Genomic DNA, 20197 nt, shown 5'->3' on the forward strand with positions numbered 1-20197 from the left:
AAACGGAGAACAACTTATAACAAAAAAAAAAAAGGGAGGTATGCATGAAGAATGACACTTACACATAGTTGATTGAATAACATCGACTTCGCCATACCTTTAGCAGAGATGTCACGCTCACCTGTCAAACTGTCCAGAGGAACCAGCTCTACTAAGGCCTGGAATGGGTTCCCCAGTAATTGTCCACTAAACCTAGACAGGGGCTTCCCCACAGTCCAGTCAACATTTTGGGGCTTCACCAAAGAATAGCTTGAAGAGGCCTCAGACCTAGATGCAGCCTCGGCCTTAGCAATCGGTGTTGGAGCCTGAGACGAACCTCGGGTGCCAGCATTGGAGCTCGAGACCACTCCTCGGCAATTTGAGAAAGAACCCGAGGCCTTCTTTCTTCTTCCCCCGCCTCGGTACGCAGTCTATTCTCTTTCAGCTCCACTGAACTATCCAAGAATGGGTCTACCAGAAGGTGTTGGATGTTGGGATCGGAGTGCATGGGTGACACCGACTCCACTGGGATGGCAGTGGTAGGAGCGGCACCGAAAGGCTCTAAGGGAGTTGTTGCCAAGGGAGTTGCGACAATAGGATTGTTTGCGAGGATGTTCTCGTAGGCTGTTATTGGCGCCACTTCGGGCTCTGGATTAACCCTCCTTCGAGCAACCAGGAGGTCGTCAAAGAGGGATTTCCCCTTCTCTGCCTTGACAGCAGGACCCCTGCCCTTCATCAGTCTCCTCCTCTTCAGATGAGGGACTTCAGGTTCCTTGGGCTCATCAACCAACTGCAGAGCCTTCTATACCCGAGACTCATCTACCTTTTTCTTGCCTTTGTCAAGCACAAGCTTTCAGGGGGTAGCGCTTCGGGTGTTGGCCACCGGAGGGCTCAAATCCACAACCGCATGAGCCGGTCTCTTCCGTGATCTACCAGCACCGTCTTTGTTGGTATATAAACAGCTATTTAACCTAGCCGTCGTAACCAACTTCTTGTAGGTCATGATATATTCGTGTTTCTTGGCCAAGGCCAAAACCTTGTTTACTCGGACCATTTCATCATCCGACTGGCAAAGATCCTTGTGGAGGCTCAGATGGGGGGTGGTCGTTTCCCGAGGCACTCTCGGCCCCTCCGCCTTCTCCCTAGAAGCAAATTCCCATTGCCCTTGGGCGAAGAAATACTTCTTCTTCCATCCATGGTTGCTTGTGAAAGTCTTGTCCATGAAAATAAACTTCCCACGCCTCGTCTGGAAGTTATACAGCCCGTTGCTGTTGGGGTTCTTTTGGATCCGATACATCCATAGGAACTCAGGAACGGTAAGGTTTTGTCCTTCTTCGAGGACCATAGGCCATAAGGCCACACAAGCAAAAAACACCCTCCAAGCGTTAGGGACCAATTGGTGTGGAGCCACGTTTAGACGACCCAAAAGCTCACGTACAACTTTTGGGAAAGGCAACTTGAGGTTGGCACAGAACATCTTTTCATAGAGGCAGACCTCGTGACATCCGGCATCCACTATGGCGCCCTTTCTCTCATTATCGAAACAGAGCTTCACCGTTTTAGGAATGTAGCAGTCTAGAATAATTTTGCGCTCATCTTCCTTGGTCAGATCTGGCCTCCATAAGGCTGGGTAGGTTTTACCCAAACCACCATCCGACTCTGATCCTTCTTTGCGAGACATAGCAGAAAGGTTGCAGAAAAGAGAGCAGAGAACAGAGTAGAAAAAGAAGAAGAAATTTTGCAAGAGACTTGGTGCGAATAAGAAAGATAAGAGGAGAAAAAGCTTTTATAAAACTTGAGAAGGCAAACGAAAGGTCAAACAGATAAGGATCAGAATGTGAAACCGCCAAGAGCGCTTCGGAAAATGTGTGCAATAAGTACGGTGAAAAATATGCGCCTTTGTAAATCCTGCGTGATAGCTGACAACCGGCAACCGAAAAGATGTCCATCCTGGTACTGACACGTGGAACAATCGATGCACACTCGGTTATGTCAACCGTCTCGGCAAAAATTGGAGGGGAATTTCCCGCCAAAATTCAAATTTCAAATTTCCCACCTTGGAAGACTCGAATTTTCACTTAAAGAAAGTATGAGCTCAGAAGGCCGATCCATTCATAAACACAAAATTTTCATAATCTTTCAGATCAGGAAATTTGGGTGTAAATGTTGGGCCATGGATTAGCTCCTAAAGCCCAACGGGTCCCAAACCCGACCTAAGCAAGACAATATACCCGACAAGGCCTCTGACAGTTTTCCTCGAGGAGGTTTCGTAAATCGAGGAGGCCTCGGACAAGAGTCCGAGACTGCTCCTCGATAGGTGTCGGATGCCGAACCCGAGACTCAACTCCTTGGAAGCAAAATAGTCAAGAGCCAAGGGTATATCAGTCATTTTACAACTAAGGATACGCAAGTATTCAAACTAATACAAGTGATCATTATCTCACCTTCGAAAAAGCTCTCTACAACATAGATGGCTATCCACATACAAACTACCCCTACACAAGCGGGATAAGCAGTTATTCAAATTCAAAAGGTTATCTAATTCAAAAACCTTATCACTTGTTCCAGGATTCCTACCCTTATCAAATAACTGCGAAACAGATATTTAGGGATAGGAATCCCAAGACGTGCGGGAAACAAATTCTACTCTATGCCTATAAATACAAGTCTCGATTTCAATCAAAGGTATGCGCAATCCTAGCTTTAAAAAACTTTGGTTGCTTGTACACTCTTTCCTCACATTCTGACTTAGGCATCAGAGCTTCCTCCCTGGGACACCATCGGGGGCTCTAATCCTGTTTGTTCTTTGTGTGTGTAGCCTGAAGTATCCTCGAAGCTCTCAACAACCCCCTCAACAAGGCGTGCCACGTCACCATCTTGGAAAACTGTGTATCAACAATTTTTATAGTCTTTTGTTTGGATTATTAGGGGTTAGATTTATTGAAAATCCATAACCTCGACTACCCATTTGCACCTCCTTTTCCATCGCCGACCACCACTCAACCATCCACGACTCCCCTCCCTTGCATGTGTACTCCACGCGTCGTCACTCCTCTTGTTCATCTGCAACTGATCTCATCCATCACAGCATCTCTCGTAAATCATTTGTAAAGCCCTTTTGGTGCACCAGAAATTAAAGATCTAGATTTGGACTTCAAAAATATCTAATCTTGGTAGTTCTCTATCTTACCACGTCAAATAGTGTCCTCTTCACCATTGTAACCACTACCTCTTGGTCTAACAGGAGCTAAGTTAAAATGAATTCCTTTTGTTGATAGCCACAATGTTGACTATCGACTGCTACAACCAACTTTGTCAGCAATATTATTGATTGTTTTCATCACCTTCGAGTATCCCTTCTAGAGCTCTGGGTAGATTGCGGTTAAGATTAAATTTTTATTTTGGATAATGTAACTTTCTATTTTTGTTACCGTGTTGTTTGTTTTTAGTTATAATAATAATAATAATAATCTAAAAAATATAATAAGTTGGAAAGCTATAAGTTTACAATTTCTCTTATAATATGCATCTTTCTTAATTCTTAATTTATGTGAAAAAACATTATGACTCCTTTTATTTAATACATTTTATAAATTTTAAAAGATTCTTGACAAAAGAATAGAAGAAGGCATCCAATGATTTAAAAGGATTAAAAAAAGAAGAAAAAACCAACCCATTGCTTGCATCATCGTTTGATAGTGACATCTTCCTCTGCTAAAGTCCATGATTAAGATGGGTGATATTGATAAGGATCTTCCGATTAACCTGTTTCTTTCACAGTGATGTCTTGTTATACCTTCCTATCATAGCAATCTATTTACCCCTAAAATTTATCTCAAAAGCAATCAGACATGCATAGAGACGTGATTACTACAATGCTCTGTTCCCCTACTCAATTAAATTTTGAAATCTAGCCTACATAACGCCAAAAACCAATCCTTCAAAGTTCAAACTCTTCCCCCCCCACCCACCCCTTTTTTTTTTTTTTTTTTTATATATATATATATATATTTGATGATCACAATTTAAAGGTAGTGTATTAAAGGACTTGCTAATATTAACATTACATAGGCACGTCCAACAAACCTAATAGCAGAAAAAGGCAAATGGAAACAGGCTCAGTGTTTTGCAATGCCCAAAGAGCGATATAGAGAATGATATGAAGGGCATTCCATATGCTTCTTCGGTTGGAAGCTTTATATACACCTAAACATGTACACGGCCGGACATTGATTATGTTGTCATTGTGGGTTTACTAGGTAGATACCGAAGTAACCCAAGCATGGAGTATTGGAAACTTGCCTGCAAAGTACAAGATATCTTTAGGGACCATAAGCTAGATGATTACATAATCACGATATGATATTATTTAAATTTTTTAAAAGTTTAAATGAAAAACTTTGAGAATGTGTATTCAAAGCAAGACCGACTCAATAGCTAGGCCACTGAGGCGGTCGCCTAGGGCCCCAGTTAGTAAGGCCCAAAATTTTTTTTAATAAGGCCCAAAAAAATTTTTAATTTTATTTTAACTTAAGGCCTAATTATTTTTTTTTAAATAAGGCCTAAAATTTTTTCCCATAAAAATTTAAGACCTCTAAAATAAGGCTCAAATATAATAAGCCAATTATAAAATAAGACCAATTAACCCAATATAACAAATATGCCACATCAATTTTTTTGGGCAACTAGTTAAAAGTTAAACTTAAAAGTCATGAAACAACCATGAGAATGAAAATAATAATAATATTATAAAAATATAATAATATTATTAAAATAAATGTTATTTAATTAATATTTAAACATTAAAAAAAATAAGGTCTAACTTCAAAATTTCGCCTAAAGCCCCCAAATACATTAAGCCGGCCCTGATTCAAAGTTGATAATTTTACAAGTTCATTGATGTAGTATATATATATACTACTAGGGTTACACAGCTAACCCTAATACAATAAAGTCAAAAATCCTTTTACACTAAGAAGAAGGAGATCTTGTAATTGGTTTTCTTGTTGTCCAAGTTTTCTTGTTGTCCAAGTCTTCTAATGGTTGAGCTTCTTTCTTTCTACAAAATATTTTATCACAGCCAAAGTTACTTTGAGTGATATAAAAAATCTTTACATATTAAGCTTTAGCTTTCCTGTAGGTACGAGACGAGCTTGCTTCTCTTCATTTTTCTCCGATATTGCACTCGAGCGCACTTGGATTACAAACTTCTTTGTTACTGCGCTCGAGTCTGTGTTCGACCTCTTGAGTGCTTGATATACTTTAACATTAAATACAAAAATTATCCATTTTATTTGAAATTAAAAAATTCTTATCCCGCGTTACACGAACGAGCAGATAAAACAAAACCCAATAAAATATAAAAAACGTTTCAGGCATCAAAAGTGTCATGTCCAATGTAGTGGAGTAGTTGTTTTCTTGGACTTCCCTTTCTCATGACTTATTAGTGCAGCATTTTACACCTGTAGTCTGGTGAAAAACGATGACAGGAAGCCGCCGGAAATTTTAGCGCACCAATTAATGCTTTTTTCCTTCCTCATTCAGACAACGACGAGGCGAGGCAGGCCGTAGATATATTGTTTCTGTTGGCTGGTGCCTGGTGGGATCCGATGTCACCACATATGTCACCCCACTCATAAATCAATAGGAAAAAAATAATAATAATAATTACGATTAATTAATTAATTAATTATTGTCTGAAAGCCAAATTACGGCATGCCTCATGATGGGATTAGTTCGTGAGGTCATGCCCTAAACCAAAACCCACTCAGTCTAAACCCACGTCCACATTTCAGCAACATAAACTAAACAAAAAAAAAAAAAAAAAAAAATGGTGTACGTTCTTAATTTAAACATTATTAATTAAGCCACACAAATTAGTTTACAAAACCATTTTAAATTGTCTCCGCATGTGTGTATATGTATATTTACATATATGTCTGACCTAACTACTTTCTTAAACAGACAAAAATAATGCACATTTGATTGCATTTTATACAACTTAATCCTGAGCAAATTAATGTTTAAGAAATCCTCTTGTGTTTCTGGCCTGCATGTATGATGCAATCCACAGCAGAGAAAACCCAAAAAACACTATTGAGGCATAGCTTTTTGGTCATGGATTCGATCGTTTGTTAACATACACTACTCCCCAGCAAGTGTGGTTTATTACTTTATTACAATTATTTGATTATTTATAGGTCTTGCTAATTTTAATTACCAGTATCTTGAGCATAATGTTTACAATTTTTAAGACAATGATGAAGATATGGTTTTGGTCTCGAAACAGACAATGTGGTTTGAAATGTTATTTGTTCTTTATTGGTGATGACACTTTGATAAGATTCTTATTTTCTTTTTGAAAATAAGAAGATGGTTGTATAGAAAATTGATTAAATGTAGTTGGAAAGAAACTTTTAATAATGTCCCAAAGACATTTATTAGCAAACATATTCTTTCTTTACCAATTATCCATGGTTTTGACTTTTAGATCAGCTAAATCGATCTGCCGACAATCACACTACGGCTTATATGATGGGAGGTTATTAGTTCGAATTTATTTTTGTTTTCTCTCCCTTTTGATTGGTCATATAAACAAAATAAAGAATTTTTCCATCTTTCACTTTACCTGTTTGAGAAAATTAAAGACAGGAAGCTTCAAGAAGCTTCGAGCAATGGGGGCTGCGCTAACAAGGAAGTAAATCAGCAGTAATTAATAATAATATTGAAGCTGGAGATATCATTCCAAAATATTGAAAAAAGAAAAAGAAAAAAGAAAACCCATTTTAGCGATTATGGAAAGAAGGTGAAGGGTTTGATGTATGATGAGAAGGAAATTTGTCGGCATACGAACATAAAGACAGATTATAAGAGGATGGTGAGTCATGAATGAGGTCCCAATTTCTGACTCAGCCCTGACCATGACACAAAGTGTAGCCCTTTTTTTCTTGATGGGATAATACATATACATCCATGGGCATGTCATGGTTGGCACGGATGGCCATTGATGATCACATATTCACATGCCATTTTGGACATGTCACATGTGGGTCATGGTTAGTCTGAAAATGGTTTCGGTTTTTTCGGATCTTCCGGTGTGGGGTGGAGGGAATAAATTTGACTCACGGGCGTTTGTGGTTAGCCACCAGACAAGAGAGAGACTGGGTCGGCCCACGGGCCCACTCCACGTCAATAACACATCGGCACAGAGTCGGAGTTTGAATTTGCACGCCACCAGTGGGCTTCCCACTCTTCCAATACGTTTTCTTTCTTTTTTTTTAATAAAAATAATAATATAGAGAGGATTCTTTCTTCCCTGAATTAATTGCGAAAAAAGATTTGTGAGAGATTTATCGTAATTTTGTCAAAACCGGCGGCTCCATACCAATCCATGCATAGAATTCTGGACCTGTTTGTCTCACTCAAAAGCCACATCTCGTCCCCAAGGAGTAGTTCTATTGGCTGTGTACCACGCCTCATAAAGTGGAGGTCACTAGTTCGAATCCCCCACTCCCCTTCCCTTGTGTGGACATGTCAAAAGCCACATCTCATTTTATTTATTTTTTTTTTTTGACATGTCCACACAAGAGGGGGAGGGGGATTCGAACTTGTGACCTTCACTTCGTTAAGTGTGGTCCCAGCCAATTGAGCTACCTTTTGAGAACCACATCTCATTTTATGAGACCATTAATTGGTATACAAGTTTGAAGCCGTCACCTCTATCATTCTTTCTTTCCTTTTGAAATTCTAAGTTCACCTGATAATGTTGTTACCTCAATTATAGAGTAATACTACATATTATATTCTCATCCTATTTAACTGATGTAGTAGTAAAAATTAACTATTAAATCGACGTTTTTTTTTTTTTTTTTTTTTATAGTACTGATTCGAAAGTTACACATTATCCAATTATATAACAGTTACATAGAAATATACTGAAGGACATTATTTAAAAATAAAATAAAATAAAAAATTGTAATGGTTTATTGCTTGCCCCATGTGGCATAGTGTTAAAGGGGCCCATAAAGATGATGCGTCTAAGACTCTAACTCTCAATCCTTTTTAGAGTGGACTTGAAAACCACTGCCCATGTTGTACAGTTGGGCGAGAGGGAGGGGAGGGCACCATTGTCTTCCCACGCAGCCATTCGTGCCTTTGACTGTGAACAGTCATTTGTTTGGATTCATCTTTTCCCTTGTATTAACGGCAATCGGACAAGCCACTATTACAAATTGGCCCTTTCGGGAGGGAGAAAAGTCTAAAAGGGAGATTTTGGAGTAAAAAACACACAAAAAAAAAAGGACACGACTGTTGTTATTAACAACCCACGTGCAGTCCATGTTACTTTTTCTTCGGTCCAACATCAACCTGCGTTCAAAATACACAATTAGAAAAAAAAAAAAAACACAGGATTAATGTGTTGAATATTTGGGAAAGTTTGTTCCATTTCTTGAGTAATTTGACCTAAACTTTCCATCGTGGGGAAACAAGACCACGTCCTATCCATTCTCATCTTCTCATCTTTGACTTTCGTGTCTCATGTGGATAAGCTTTGGAAAAAGTTTTTGTCTACATTTCGTGTTACCTAGTCTAAGTCTAACATTTGGATGGAATTCATCGCAATTTAAGCAATAATATCAGAGATTTTATTCTCTATTTATTTTGGTGTAAATTATTTTTAAATTTTTGTATTTTTTTGGTGTTTAGTGTAACCGAAAACTAGGGTGTCAAAAATTACTAGTGAACCGGAACTAAGAAACTGGGAAACCGGAAACAGGGAACCCGGTTTTGGCTCTGGTACCCGATTTTTGGAACCCAATTTTTATCGGGTTACTGGAACCGGGTACATATATATATATATATATATATATATATATAATTTAGGTAATTAAGTATATATATAAAAAACCTGGACCTGGTAATTAAGTATATATTATATTATATTATATTATATTATATTAATATATATAAAAATTGGTTACCAGACTGGGTACAAACCGGATTGGCCAGTATCCTGATTCTCGGTTCCGGTTTCCCAAAACCAAGAACCAGGTATCTCGGTTCCGGTTCCCAATTTTAGCCAAAAATTAGGAAGTCAAACCGAATTAACACCCCTACTAAAAATGAACGTTTTTTTCAAAGGTTGTTAGGAGTCGTGGGCCATTTTTCACGATCGTTCATTTTCTTTACAAGCCAAACACCAATTTTATTTTATTTTTAAATTTGTTAATGAAAAAAGTATTTTACGTCAAAACAATAAAATAAAAGCCTTATATAAAATGCACATAAATTTTGGACTTTTCAACTACGGTCTACCTATTTGACGGACATATAATTGCCGCGAAGTCGCGAACCATGACCAGAAATCGAAGCCCTTGAGCTGAATTCACCGATTGAAATTTCACATGGTCCAATTTCGGGTGTGGGCTGGCCCAGGTCCAGGCCCATCAGTTGTACTATTAAAAGGAAAATGACATATTGTATTTTTAATAAATTAGGATTAAAAAAAAAAATGTTGATCATGGAGAATTGTGATGATCGTGATGATCAAGAACAAGTTTGACCCCACTGGTCTTGATGGCATTAACTATGGCCCACACCTTAGCAGTGCTCTGGAAGCCTCGCCTCTGGATCTCCTTGTGAACATCGACGTGGACGCTACGGCCGTCCCCCTGGTGGAGGCCTTCGGTCTTGAGGCGCATAGCGAGGACCTCGCCGACGGCGGCGGCCGCCTTGGAGTTACAAGTCCTCCCGCACTGGAACGCGTCCTTGAGCGCGTGCTCCACCGTCGACGCCGTCGCCACTATCCTGCCGTTGTTCCTGTCCACCACGTTCGCCGTTATGTGCTTCAGCGATATGAACAGCCTCAGCACGTACCTCTTCATCTCCGCCATGGCTATCCCTCTCTCTCTCTCTCTCTCTCTGCGCGTGTGATTGTTTGGGTAGAAATCGTTAGAAAGTGGGTAGGCCTATATTTGTACATCCAAGCCCAGCCCAGTGTGAAATTGGTTTGGGCCTTAAAAAGTGTTTTAATACTTTTTGATATGATAAAGATAAAATTACATGATTATAATTATAAATAAATAAACTAGTTCAGAACTCGCTCTATGCGTGAGATTCTTAATTATAATTTAGGGTTAAATACTATTATTTTAGTGCATGTGGTTTGCACCAAAATCAAATAGCCACATAGGTTTTCAAGAATATCACAAATTGTACTTGTGGTAAGTCAATAAACCCATTTTGTTCTTCTATCAAAATTCCGTTAAGTTTTTTAACGGAGCGCCACGTCACTCTTATACGTGGGCGTTACATGGCCTGGTACATGGATTTTTGGGTGCCATGTCATATTTTATTTTTAGATACCACGTCACATGGTGCCCACGTGTAAGAGTGATGTGGCGTTTCGTTAAAAAACTTAACAGAATCTTGACAGAAATACTAAGTGGATTTATTAGATTACCACAGGTACCATTTGCGATATTTTTGCAAATCCAGATGGCTATTTGATTTTGGTGCAAGCCACAAGTATTGGAATAGTATTTAACCCTCTAATTTAATTTTAAAATTTAAATGCATCTTCGTGGTACTTTTTATTATATGTTAAAAAAGACGTATAAAAATATATCTCACATCTTTAAATAAAAAAAAAAAAATTAAAGTTGTACACCAGTACATTACTAAACATAGTGACATAAAGTTATAGAAAACATTACATGAATGTATAAATCACAAAGTTACACAAAACATTAGAAGAAATTAATTGTGATGATATTTGTGTAATACCTATTATTATTATAATTATTATTATTAATTTTTATTTTTAATTTTTTTAAATAAATAGTTCTCATTCAATAACTTAGAAAGGTCTGGAAAAGATCACAAAGGGGGAAGAAATTCTTCCCTCCTTACAACACAACAGATGTCCGGTGGAATATCCTCCAACCAGGTTGGTAGGTTATATGTGTGACATGGATGGTAGCCATCTTAGCTAAATGATGAGCTGCAGTATTGGCATCTTTAGGTACATGGGTAAATTTAGCATTATCAAAAGCCCTCATTTCGGATTGTATCCCTCCACAAAGTGTCCATATTTGCTTCTATAGGGTCCCTTACTGTTAACTTCTTTGACAATCACTTAGGCATCCCCTTCGAAGATAATCTGTCGAAAGCCAAGCTCCCCTGCCAAAGATAGTAGCATAAAAAGCTACTAGGGCTTTTGCCATTGTAGGTTCAACCTTTGCCTCCTTCGTGATATTTCAGGTTGCCAAGAAAGCTCCGGTTAACTTTCGGGCAATGCATCCCAAACCTATCCTTCCATTCTTCAAGTCCACCGCAGCATCCCAATTCATTTTGATATAGACAGCAGGTGGCGGCATTCATCTTCCCATGCTGTGTTCCCCATCTTTCTTTGGTTCCACCTCATCCTACATGTTCGCGTTATGGAATTCTTCCAGGGCCTCTCGCGCTTCACGTGCAAGTTGGTTTGGATCCATGAAAGATTCTCCATGAACCACAACATTTCTACGTAACCATATACGTCTCGTTGTGACTGTGAAAAACTCAAGTTCAGCTCTATCACATCGTTCCATTACCTCCTCAAATACGTTGATGAAGGGCTTGCCTACACATGTGCCTTTTTGCAGTTTTTTCATCCCACACCCCCATACATCATTTACCGAAGGACAGCTCCACAGGATATGCTCCACTGTCTCATCCTCTGTTTCACAAATACGGCATAGCTTGTTCTTTACCACACCCGTGCAAAATAAGTTCACCTTTGTGGGGAGCGAATTGTTCAAAGCCCTCCACATAAACATCTTAACTGCATTGGGAACAACGATTTTCTAGCACCTATTCCAAACGTCATTATTATAGTCTTGTGTCGACCCCCCACAATGCATACTCGCCATCGTTTCCATTTCTAGATGGTATGCACTCCGAACAGAAAAATCTCCATTGGTAGTGCATTGCCAGATTAATTTATTTTTAGTTGGGACTGGGCTTAGTGGAATTCCTTTGATCACTTGGGCTTCATGCTCTTGAAATACTGCATCAATGAGACTGCCTTTCCACCTTTTCGTGTCTTGATCGATGAGGTCAACAACTCTAGCACTCGCATCCAAAATAATTCAGGGTGATTGGACCGTGTAGGTTGAAAGAGTTGGAATCCACCTATCTCCCCACACTCGTATATCAGTCCCATCTCCCACACTCCAAATAAGTCCTTAATACCTCGATAAAGATTTTCTAATCGGTTAGTAAATCCTTAAGACAAGTGATCTAAACCCTCATTGAATAAACCAAGCCCTTAGGACCTTTTAGCAAACAAAAGCCCAAAAACACCCTCACTGGGCGAGCGCTCGCCTAGGGGACCACCCAAGCTCTCGATGCAATGCCCCTTGTACCCAATCGTACCTCTAAGCAATTTTTAACCTTTTGTGAACTGTACATGAGTGCTCGCTACTACTGTGCGCAGCACTCGTTGACCCATTTTCAAACTCTTAGACAATGCCCAAATCGCAAGCCTGAAAAGTATTTTTAACCCGTAGTAAACAGTACACGAGCGCTCACAACTCTTCAGAAATTCTCTTGCGAAGCTCACAACTTTTCTACTCTATAAATACCCCCCTTCCCACACCATTTGCCACCCATTCTATCCTTTGAGCCCTAGAGAAACTCTGTTGGGTTGATTCTTGAAAGTTTGTGAGGTTTGTGAGTGTTCTTGAAGAGAAGAAGGTGTGGAACTAGCTATCTACTAAAGTGACTTCTTAATCCTTCTTTCATGCTTTTCTAATTGTTGTTACTATTCTCTTAATGCTACAAGTTTTAAAGTGTCATCATGAGTTATTGCACCCAGTTTTCTTGATAAAGCAAAAGACGGTTTCGAAAGGGTTTTCAATCCCATCCTTGTCCTCTTTAAAAAGTTGCATGATGGATGTGCCTATTTCTTAAACCAAGAATGTATTAAAAAGTTTTTCTTTGATTCTTTTGTTGTGTTATCTCATGGCATAGGTGTTTATTTCGAGCCTAGGGAAGAAGATACCAACCCATAGCTTTAAGATAGAAGCCTAGAAGCATTTTAGGGTTTTTTTGTCGGGCCTTACTCACTAGCTGAACCCTCGCCCTAGGGAGCGAGCGCTCACCCAAAGAGCAAGCCACCTGTCCCCTTAACCCCAAATGTGTGGTACAAGGTTTTAGCAACCATTTTCATTAGATTGAACCACGTAGAGTTCTCTAGTACTGCTTATAACGATGAGTTGTGTTTCGTTATAGTAGGGATTCGTGATGTTGAAGGATTCGAGCGAGCGAACGAGGTAAGTAAACACTTACGAGCACTTTCCTTAAAAATGTAAGATATGTCAGCTGACTGACCATGCGTATAATATGAGCATATCTATTTTTTTGTAATAACTTGGTAACTGTTTTAATAACTAGTTGATATGATGCATTGTATGACATTGTATATTGGTACGCATGGTATATTGGCCATGAGCTTACTATATAGACTTGATTCTATGGTTAAATGTGTGTGTTGTTATAGGGTCATAGATCCAATGGTTGTTTCATGACCGGTGCAGCTTTAATGGGCAGTCACTATAAGAAATACATCATTAGAAGCGTGGTCTACTTAAGGTTGGACTCGGTCGCGTTACTAATGTTATGGACGATAGCATGCAATAGTCGGGGCACCAGCATTGTATTATAGATACCACGGGAGAGCGCCAACCCTACTGAGAAGGGGTAATATTTCAGGCAGACCATATATGATAGTTATGACCTATAAAGAATCAATATACCACATTTTTACTAACCAAACAATATTTTCAAGGTGTATTAACAGAGACAACACCTCTGTTCGATGTTTACCGAAAGCAACACGTTTATTTCTGTATAATAATAATGAGCTCATTTCATACCCTATTGTGAGAGTTACTTATTAAGTCATTAGACTTACGCGGTTATTACTCTTATAGAGAGCTTATTCTTAAAACCCAAGAATGGTATAGTTGATACCTCAGACTTTGCTTCCAGATCTTCATGATGTTATTAGGTTTGCCATATATTAATGTTAGTTGCTCCGTGTCTTAAATTGAGGATAATACCTATATTGTAATGATTTATAGATTTTCTCAGATTTATTTCACATTCCTATACATCAACTCTGATAATATTTAGAGGGGTGATTCCCCAATTAGCCACCAGTTGGTTAAAGGTAATTGCTAGCAACCATGCTAGGCTGGCCAAGGTCAATTTTGAGGGCGTTACACTTTGGGGATGGTTTGGCCACCCCCAGACCGGCCTCGGGGGTGGCCATGGATTTTTCATTTTTTTTTTAATTTTTTAATCTTGTATGTTTATTATTATTATTTTTAAGATACGTGCATTTTTATATAGTAACATGTGTGAGTTGTGACTGTGTAACAAAACTTAACCGAGGTATGAAGTTGGTCTTTTTCCGTAGGTCAAAGACCATTTGTGGCTGTTTTGAAAAGTTGGGTGAAAAAAAATAAAAAACTGCAAACCCATCTACTCAAAAAGTTGTTAACCTTTAAAAAAAAAAAAAAAAAAAAAAAAACAAAACAAGAAGAGAGGGGTGAATTTACCCTTCAAATTTTATTTTTATTTGAATATCTCAATAAAAATGCTCCCTCACTTGAAACTGCGAGGCCAGCAATCGTTTTCACATACCTCAGGAGTCAGCGAAACACTCGTCACTGTGTTCGTAATTCATCCCCCTCCCCCGTAAAATTAGAATCTAAGTCAACCCGATTGAATGGCACCAGCAATCCTACAGGCACTGAGGCCACTGTTTCGCCAGCACAGAACAACCAGATTCCTCATATCTCGGAACCCTGCAGATACATGGACCACGCAGAAGAACAACAATGGTACTAGTAGTCCTGCTAGACTCGCCCATCTCCATCTTCCTCGCCATCATCTTGTTCATACTCTTCTTTCGCTTTGCCCTCGTCTTCTTCTTCCTTGTCCTCCTCTTCATTTTCTGCTCCAACTTCGTTCACCTCCTTTTCGACATTTTCTGCCTGTCATGACCACTCCTAAGGCCGCCGCTCATGACTCCACCCAGCCCTCAACCAAAACGGTACGTGCCAATCTCTCTCTAGCTTTAAAATTCGTTTATGATTATCTGTTTTGATTGTCTCACTAGGATTTCCAGTAATATGAGATTAATGGGTCGCTCTACGATTGCGATAATTTGTGACAATTGGCTGTCTCTCTTGGTTTTCGATCATGTTTGAGTGGGGTAAATTTGCAATCATTCCGTAATTTGTGATCATAGGGTTTGTCTTTAGTCTTTTAGGTTTTCCAGTCATATCCGAGCAATGGGTCACTGCGAGAATCTGAATTCATCGATAATTTTGTGCTTATTGGCTGTTTCTCCTGGTTTATCCGTGATGCGCGTGTGATATGGGAGTTCTCTAGGTTTTTCATTCATGGGTTGCTGTGTATTTATTGATAATTCGTGATACTAGGTTTTGATTCAATCATGTATGAATAGTGGGTCTGTCTTTATCTATCTGTTACGGCCTGATTATAAGTTTTATCTGTGCAAATTAGGGTTTTCAGTAATGGGTTTTGTGTTTTGAAGTACAGGTGAGGGTTGTGATAAAGGGGCAGGTGCAGGGGGTGTTCTACAGGAACTGGACGGTGGAGAATGCCACCCAACTGGGGCTGAAAGGTTGGGTGCGGAACAAGAGGGATGGTACTGTGGAAGCTCTGTTCTCTGGGAACCCTGATGTGGTACAGGAGATGGAGCAGAGGTGTCGCCGGGGTCCACCAGCTGCGGTGGTTACCGGGCTCGAAGTTTCTCCTAGCAGTGATGATCCTGGATCTAGATTCGAGCGCAAACAAACAGTCTGATCAATCTATGTGAAAACATAGTAGTCATTTGCTGTGCTAGTATGTATTTTCTAGTCTTTTCCTCTATATGAAAAATATACTTATAGACTCTCTTCAGTAGTTGTGAATCAATAGTTATATTATTGAATGATATGTTCCTAAATGACTTCTTATATTTATTATAGAGTGATGCTAGGTGTACTATCAATTTGGTACTATTCAGTTACAAACTTATGTGCTCATTTGTTATATAAGATGGCAAGTAACATTTGATATCTACCTGTTGCCTAGGCGCGGGGGGATTGTGAAACATATGGTCCCATATATGTATGTGTGTATGTGCGCGTTATCAGAAATAAAATAGTAGGAAAGAAGGGGAAATCTCTTGCACACTGGATGTATACATTTGCTAATTAAACATCTTTGGATAACCTGTGTCTTTTTGTATAGTTGATTCACTATAGATGAAGCATATGTTAATAGATAAAACTCTAGGAACTTGTGGGATCTGATTATTCAAAATTTCATAACATGAAACTGGGCTCTTTCACTGATGTGGAACCATGTAACATATCCGGTTTCGCCTTTTCTTTTCCCATTGTAGCTCGATAAAATCATCAACATGAGATCTCAGTTGTGATGAGGTGACTTTATTTGCCATTGTGGTTAAAATCTTGTCTTTATTATCACTCTTTCTTGTTTTATCCACTAATTCTATTCTGATCTAGAAATCTTCAAATCTTGGTCATAAATTATACACTCTTAAGCGAAGTGGAAATCATTAATCCCTGGTTACAAAGATTTTTGCAATAATGACGTGAAAGAATGATCTCAGATTATACATCCTGTCTAGTTTGGCTGGATTTTGTGATACATTGGCATGACATTTATGCAGCCATACAAGGTCATCCCAGTGCTTGTAAATCAACTTTGTCTAATTTGATAGGTTTTATATTTATGTTGAAAAATTCATGTGTCAAGACATGGTATTTGGGTTATAATGTTTAGATTTTAGTTGATTATTAAGTCGGTGTCAAAGTCCTTCCAAGAGATGAAAAATTAAAGTTTTTGAAAGTTGTCCAACAAAGACCTAGTCGGAGTAAAACACCCATAACTTTTTATTTTGATATCAGATGAAAGCAAGCTTGGTGGCATTGGGAAGCGGATTCAAAGGGCTACAACTTTGTATTTCATGAAAAATTTTCAATTACAATGTTTGCAGGTCAAAACAGGCTGTCCAGAAAAGTTTAAAAATCTGGTACAAAGAGCCTCGCTCTTAGTCTCCTTGGAACAAGAGAACCTCTGAATGCCTCGATTGCAATCTTGATTGTTATGCTCACTATGATTTTGGCATTGATATATATGGAGTTTGGCTTTAAAGTTGATAGCTTTGCTAATGTGATTTAAGAGATATGTCTGAATTGTTATACCTTGGGGTCAGAAATGTATTTTTTCATAATTCATGAGATTGTGCTGGTGTGTGCTTACCATATTTAGCTTAATATATATATAGTTGTTGTCAGTTCGATATTGGTTTGACACGAAAGAAGTATTGTGGATGCCTATTTAAACCAATTCGTGTTCCTACTGATTCTTGAGACCCTCCCCCCCCTTCTCTTTCTCCCACTTTATTTTCATCTTTCTGGGTGGATGTTCGGCAAGATTGATCATAAATTAGATAATTATTCCCTAAGAATATGTGGATTTATTCCCAGTTTGCTAGACAATTAGGGTACGAATTCTATTGTTAAATGGTTGGTGGTTTGGTAGAATCGTTGAGGGGCCCGTCAATTCTCCCACAATGCTAGTGTCTCTGTGTCAGTTAGAAAGTACACATCTTTACTGGTTTTCCTTTTGCCAGGGTCCATGGCATGTGATTCTCAACCTTAAAAATTGCTTTAAGGTGTATCTGTTCTAACTTTTCTTTTCCTAAAGTGTGACTGGGGCAAGAATTTTATTTTTTGTACTGGAGAAGTGGGGGAGAGAGGAAAAAGGATAAGCTGAAATGGTCAATCACCAATGGTACTATATAATATGGTAGTTTGTTTGTTGTAGGAATATATCCACTGCTGTGTGTATATAGATTAACTGGATGACAATGAATTGTCTACTCTAGGGATGATGTTTCACTTTTTGTGCGCCTAATGATTTTTCTAATGATTTTTGTGAGACTGGTGGCCATTCATGCTGTACCACTATGTTTATTATCTAATTGTGGAAAGCTTCAAAATTTCTCAAACATTCAATAACTCCGTCAATGTTGTGGGAGCTTGATCCTTATTTGGGAGTAGTTGCTAATCATATGCTAGCTGTCTACTCGTGGCGGAAACTTTGCAATGAGTATGGTTCATCCATATACCCACCCTCTGCTTTAAAACTTCAAGTCCTGGATTTGCTGGATCATTTTTCCATTACTTTAAACTTCTGCTGTTTCACATCTATCCCCCGAATCCTATTAAATGATTCCACAGACTCAGGGTTCTCCATTGAGAATAATAAAAAAAAAAGGTTCTATTTGTTTTGTTAAGTTATTAACGAAAACAACATTGGATTTCAGTGGAGGATCTTATGCTTGGGTGAGTGTGGAGATGATTAGACCTTGAGAATCAACCTGGCACCTGTATGTTCCAATATGGATAAGTTTAGAAGCCCTTTTCGTCAGCTAAAGTGTGGTTTTCGATATCACAGTCTTTACTTTGATGAATAAGACGTTTTTTAGTCCTTTCTGGGTTGCATTTCCCGCATAGTAAATGAATCTCACCCCCTAGGGTGATTTATGAAAGCAAAACTTTCTAGGCTTTCAAATAAGCTCGTATGAGTTCTTCTTTTCGGACATATCTAGACTGTGAGGGGATTTGATGATGCTGAGGTATAATAGGAAGATGCACATCACTGCCTCTTCTGCTGCAGCTCCTGATGGTGATAATGATGAATTAGATTTACTGAAAGAGGAGCTGCCTCTTTTTTGTATAAAATTTCAGTCTGCATTGCATGCTTGCATAACTGAACTCTTAAGGCTTGGATTGCAAGTGCATCCACGTGCATGGGCCCAACCACAATCGTTTTCCCCTTATGTGCTTGAGGTGGACGCCTGTCTGTTATGTAAGAGTTGGGATCTTTTTTATTTTCACTCGTTTCTTCTTATATGTAAGAGTTTGTTAATTTTCTTGTTTTCTTCTAACTGTAGGTACTAGATAGTGACTCAACTTCGCCTGCAGGATGATAAGTAATGCCTGGAGAAAGAGCCATTGCGTATGTCCTTTTTGTCCTGCCTTCCGTATAAACTGTTCCTCTTTAGGTCCCCATTATTGCAGATAAGGAAAAAATAGCATGTCAATGATATTAAGATACAGCTAATTCCGTCCCAAAAAGGGGTGCATTGAAAATGACCATTGATGCTGTAGCACATGCGATTGTTCCACAATGAAGCTTAGAATTCGGATTTCATCTGCCATTCGCATTTGAGATTGAATGTATATATATAGTACCCCTTTTTGCTGGTGGAAGAACATGGAAAACTTCTTGCTATTTTGGAGTCATAACCTGAAAATGGCTAAGCCTGGAGATTACTGGGGAGTAAGGAAGGGAAGCAGGGGAATCCTGAGGTCCATTATAGGAAAGCTGCAAACTGGTCTTTCAGTGTTTAAAGTAAAGGGGTGAAGCAAGGCTACTTTGTGGTTGTTGCAACTGAAGACTGGAAACCAGAGAGGTTTGTCATCGATCTGGGTTATCTCTACAATCCTGAGTTTTTAAAGCTGTTGAAACAGGCTGAGGAAGAATTTGGCTTTTCCCAGGAGGGAACTCTTGCAATTCCTTGTCGACCAGATGAACTGCACAGAATCATTGGACCGAGAAAACTGTGAAAGAGAGCTGAAAGGTGTTAGGATTTTACGTATTGCAATTAACTATTTGTTTATTTATTTTTGTCTCCTTTGAGCCTCTTCTCTCGTGGCTATTTTTTAGCACGGCATTTGTCAGAGATTTTGTAAAGTTGTGAGTGATTTGATCTGTATAACTCATTAATTTGGTGTCTATAAACTCTCATAGAAGAATCTAAAGCATCAATTGTCCATTTTCTGCACTCATGTGGATTCCTTGTTGGAACCATATTCCAACTGTTGCAGGCTAGGAAGTAGGAAGTTGAATACCATGCATAGACCGACCTAGTTCAGGGTACAAGCTCATATGACAAACCAATGTGCAGTGTCACGCCCTTTTTAGCTATAAAAGAGAATGATGGTGGTAAATGTGATTGTGGCAAATTATGAAAATCACACCCTCTATAAATTAATTATAGGGAAAGTATCTTCCTCTATGGCCGGCCTCAGCTCAATTTTCTGGCATCTCCCGCTCTCTC

At 38.8% G+C, this 20197-nt stretch overlaps 3 protein-coding genes across 5 annotated transcripts; 1 reads left to right on the plus strand and 2 right to left on the minus strand.

Moving 5' to 3' along the window:
* Nucleotides 1-9348: 9348 nt before the first annotated feature.
* On the minus strand, nucleotides 9349-9954 carry LOC132162129 (uncharacterized). The gene has a single exon (XM_059572388.2). It carries the CDS (start codon nucleotides 9870-9872, stop codon nucleotides 9498-9500), a length of 375 nt encoding a protein of 124 aa, XP_059428371.2. The 5' UTR covers nucleotides 9873-9954; the 3' UTR covers nucleotides 9349-9497.
* A 1451-nt stretch (nucleotides 9955-11405) lies between these two features.
* Nucleotides 11406-11891, minus strand: LOC148583417 (uncharacterized). The gene is made up of 2 exons (XM_088511410.1): nucleotides 11885-11891; nucleotides 11406-11803 (listed from the first exon to the last, which is right to left on the minus strand). Exons 1-2 carry the CDS (start codon nucleotides 11889-11891, stop codon nucleotides 11406-11408), a joined length of 405 nt encoding a protein of 134 aa, XP_088367536.1.
* Nucleotides 11892-14642: 2751 nt separating this feature from the next.
* On the plus strand, nucleotides 14643-19892 carry LOC132192204 (uncharacterized). 3 transcript variants are annotated; one of them, XR_015909400.1, is made up of 4 exons: nucleotides 14643-15082; nucleotides 15595-15900; nucleotides 16974-18942; nucleotides 19028-19892. XR_015909400.1 is itself a non-coding variant. In XM_059607471.2 (3 exons), the coding sequence occupies exons 1-2, from the start codon at nucleotides 14756-14758 to the stop codon at nucleotides 15859-15861; spliced, it is 594 nt and encodes a 197-aa protein (XP_059463454.2). In that variant the 5' UTR covers nucleotides 14643-14755; the 3' UTR covers nucleotides 15862-15900; nucleotides 19028-19892. The 3 variants fall into 3 exon arrangements, 2 of the variants coding, with proteins under 2 accessions (XP_059463454.2, XP_059463453.2); XM_059607471.2 differs by lacking the exon at nucleotides 16974-18942; XM_059607470.2 differs by lacking the exons at nucleotides 16974-18942; nucleotides 19028-19892 and having other exon boundaries at nucleotides 15595-15957.
* Nucleotides 19893-20197: the final 305 nt, after the last annotated feature.

This window comes from Corylus avellana, chromosome 10 (genome assembly GCF_965113065.1).
Source record: "Corylus avellana chromosome 10, dhCorAvel1.hap1.2, whole genome shotgun sequence".
Classification (NCBI taxonomy): domain Eukaryota; kingdom Viridiplantae; phylum Streptophyta; class Magnoliopsida; order Fagales; family Betulaceae; genus Corylus; species Corylus avellana.